Source organism: Fulmarus glacialis, unplaced genomic scaffold, assembly GCF_000690835.1.
Source record: "Fulmarus glacialis isolate BGI_N327 unplaced genomic scaffold, ASM69083v1 scaffold18469, whole genome shotgun sequence".
NCBI lineage: Eukaryota > Metazoa > Chordata > Aves > Procellariiformes > Procellariidae > Fulmarus > Fulmarus glacialis.
In genome coordinates this window covers 1-3,477 of record NW_009231586.1, presented here as the reverse complement: position 1 = coordinate 3,477, position 3,477 = coordinate 1, and the positions used below count along the sequence as shown (strand labels likewise).

The window sequence follows — 3,477 nt, the reverse complement described above, 5'->3', positions numbered from 1 at the left end:
GTTTCTCCACACTGGAAAAGATGACTCGATTATTTTTAAAAAAGAAACTGAAAATTTTAATTGGTGTTTTCCTCATTTTGTCTAACTAGGTTTCTCTAAACTTCTGGCCTCCCCCAGAGCTTAATACTCAAGTCAGATGAGGCAGCCAGTGCCCTTTTCGGCAGAATAATACAGAAGAGATCCAAGCCCTGGGGAAGGGACAAAAATCCTGCTAGCTTGCACTCTTAAAACTGGGATTAAAGAGAGTGGGGAACCATCCTGCTCTAGCCCTTTGTGTGACAACTCCTCTGGGACCCAACAGGATTCCCCGTACCCAACATCCAGGTTCCAAGATAAGAGACATTAAACATCACCTTTAAAATAACCACGTCTTTTACCTAGCTGCCTGCCTCTACCCCAGAGAAAGCTGCACTGCAGTGGTGCTGTGTTTGGGAAGTGCTAGGGGACCATCACGTACAGATAAGTAGACTGTTCTCACCACTCCAAAGATGACTACACACAGCCACTCCTCACACTTCCAACAATGGTACTTTGGGCTGCCCTCTGCTGCAATTCGCAGGTTGGGACAAGCCAACAGTCTCTCAGCAGAAAGATGTAGAAAGGCAAGATCTAAACTGGGTGGGGACAGTCCCAGAGACACCATCCTGAATGAGTTGACAGATAAGTTAACAGCTTTGAAAACCAAAGTTTCCACGTGAGATATGGGCAATACTCTACCCCACTTTCTCTCCTCTGCTCCTCCCCTCCTCTCAACTGCCCTATGTACACAGGAGGGCAGCAGGCAAGGGGTAGGCAGGTGCTGACCCCTCCAGGAGGAGTTGCTGAGAGTAACTGGATCAAGTCATCTGAAATCAGATGATCTCATGTAGCTTTTCGGTAAGGCAAGAGAGGATGCAGATTAGCAGTTAGCTGACTGAGGTAGCAACAGAAACAGGCGAGACAGCAGGAAAGATTCTGGGCAACAACAGGGTATTTCTAGCAGAAATATGCTGAAGTACAGGGTTTTTTTCTCCAGCAAAGCTCTGCTGCAAGACACACAGGGCAAGGATCAGACATCACTTGCTAAAGAGGCAGCAGAGGAAGGTGAGACTCGGACAGCAAACAGACCTTTACCACCTCTGCTGCTCCTGGCTGTGGCATTGCACATTCCCCTTCATGAATGAAGTTTCATGTATCTACACATAAAACACCCTTGCCAAGGGTTAGCTATGAACAGACAGGTGCCTTTAAACAGAAAACTAGCCCAAGGCAGCAGGGTGCTAAGCCCCACCAATGGTTAAAACAGGAGTAGGGGAGGAGGGGCAAGAGAAAGGAAAAGAAACTGGATCCCTGAGTCAAGACCCTAGAAACCCCATGAGAGAAAACAGGAGAAGGGAGAAGAAAAAAAAAAAAATACTTAGACCTAAGACTCATAGCCACTCTGGGTCCCCAGGGGATGCCAAGGGGCCTGGTACTGATGCCGTACAGGAGAGCTCGAGAACGGTGCGACACTGTCAGAGGTACTCTGGAAGCCGTAAGCGTCTTCTGACTGCAGGCTGACGTAATCCATATCGGCAGGGTAGCCGTGATAGAAGTTCATCTGCTGGCTTAATAAACCCATGGCTTGCTGGGTATTGCAGCTTGTCCCACCTTTTCCAAAGAGCCCCTCATCCTCCACAGCCATGAACGAGTACAGGCTCTGCCCATTCCCATAAGTCTGGCCACTGCTGTAAGCCTGGTGCACGTTGGTCACAGCCTGAAGGTTTCTGCTGGCACTGACAGGGAAGCCCTGGTGAAATGTGGGGGTTATATCGAGGTACGCAGCCTGATGAAACCCATTCTAGGAGAGACAGGGAAGGCTGTTCAGTAATGCAGAGCACCGCACCAACTGCGCCCATTATTTTGGATGGGTCCTCCTTTCTCCCCCGCCCCCTCCCCCACGCCAAACAATAATGTCTTTTTCGTACTCTTTGTCCTCGCAATAGACTAATAATAGCAGAGATGACAAGATCTTAAGTTAGTAATCTCCAACTCAACGCGTCTGGGAGCACCATGCTGGGGAGAGAAACAGCATGAGTAGCCTTGCTGGCCCTCTCAACTGAGAGTTAAGTGGACTGGAAACAAAGCTCTTTCAGTGCCAGGGCAGGCTTAAAATAGATGCCACTGTAAGCCCTATTACGAGAAATACAACTGGCTTGGTAATATCGAGTCCTGTGCATTGTTCGAGTTAGCAGATTGGACACGATGCACTTCTCCCCACAGACCGGAGGAACCGTGACTGGTGGTGAACTGGAAGGGGGAATTCTCTCACCTGTGGTAGATACACCCCTTTTTCCACCCACTGGCTTTCCTTCTGGCAACGTTTAAATTTCATCCGTTGATTCTGAAACCATGTTTTCACCTAGAAGTGATGGGGAAAGGAACACAGGGCATTAGAAATTCATTCTCAGAGCTTACTACACATGCTAAAGATGGTTTGCTTTCTACTACAACCCAGTTTCTGCTTGGCTTCTAATACTGCACATAATTTCAGCAGCTAACAATACGCAGCAGACCCAGATAGCCGTGGAATCACAGAGCTGAGACTTGAAAACTAACACTCTTACTCCTCAGATCACCATGGGATCTTTCATGACAACAAAAACCCTACCCGAAGGACAGGCCAAGACAACCGCAGAAACGCAGCTTGTACAGCAGCAGCATCTCGCTGCTGCGCCAAGATCAGTGCTGACTCAGGAGCGAGTCATTCCTTCAGTCAGACACGGATGGCTGGTGGGGCAAGGACCCTCTCTCTAGGGAGAGACCCAGGTGCCACCCCGACCAAAAGAGGCAACTTGCATAGCAGTGCAAGTATCTGACTTTTCACGTTCAGAGGCAGCACATGTCCACACAGAACAGTAACCTGACTCTGCATACCCCTGCTCTATATGTGCTTTAAAACACCTGCACGGAGTGGGTGGATAGTGCTGGAACCAAATATAAGAGGAAGACTGAGTCATAAGTTTTCACACCCTCTGCTCTCTCACGTAAGCAATGGCATCAACAAGACCAGGAAAGAAACTCATCTCTGGGGTCTAAGAAAAACTACCAAAAAAAACCCTGCTCGCAAGATCACTTCCCACCAGGGATGCGACTCAGCTGCTCAGAGCAAACTCACCTGCTTGTAGGTGAGCCCCAGGGCAGCAGCCAGCTCCCGGATCTGCTGGGGGCTGAGGTACTTCTGGCTCTGGAACCGCTGGTGCAGGATTTGCAGCTGCTCCTGGGAGAAGGCTGTGCGGCTCTTGCCCTTCTTCACCACACCCTCACCTTCCTCCTTGACCTTCTGGAAAGAGGGATGGGGAGATGGGCGCTCTGCAGTGGGGCTAGTGGCAGAGTCGGGGGTGTACTGGATGAGTGTCCCGGAGCTGGAGGAAGCCGGAGAGACATCTGAGGAGAAAAGAGAGAACTAGGGTGAGCAGGGTCAGGTGGAAGAGACTCAGAGACTTCGAGGTCCAGCTT

At 49.8% G+C, this 3,477-nt stretch overlaps 1 protein-coding gene across 1 annotated transcript; it reads right to left on the bottom strand.

The window, feature by feature from the left end:
- Positions 1–1,402: 1,402 nt before the first annotated feature.
- On the bottom strand, positions 1,403–3,424 carry LOC104069692 (homeobox protein NANOG-like; the record flags this gene model as incomplete). The annotated part of the gene is made up of 3 exons (XM_009584641.1): positions 1,403–1,819; positions 2,291–2,380; positions 3,137–3,424. Coding segments are annotated over 3 exons (795 nt in total), but the record flags the coding sequence as incomplete, so codon positions are not given.
- Between the last annotated feature and the right edge of the window lie 53 nt (positions 3,425–3,477).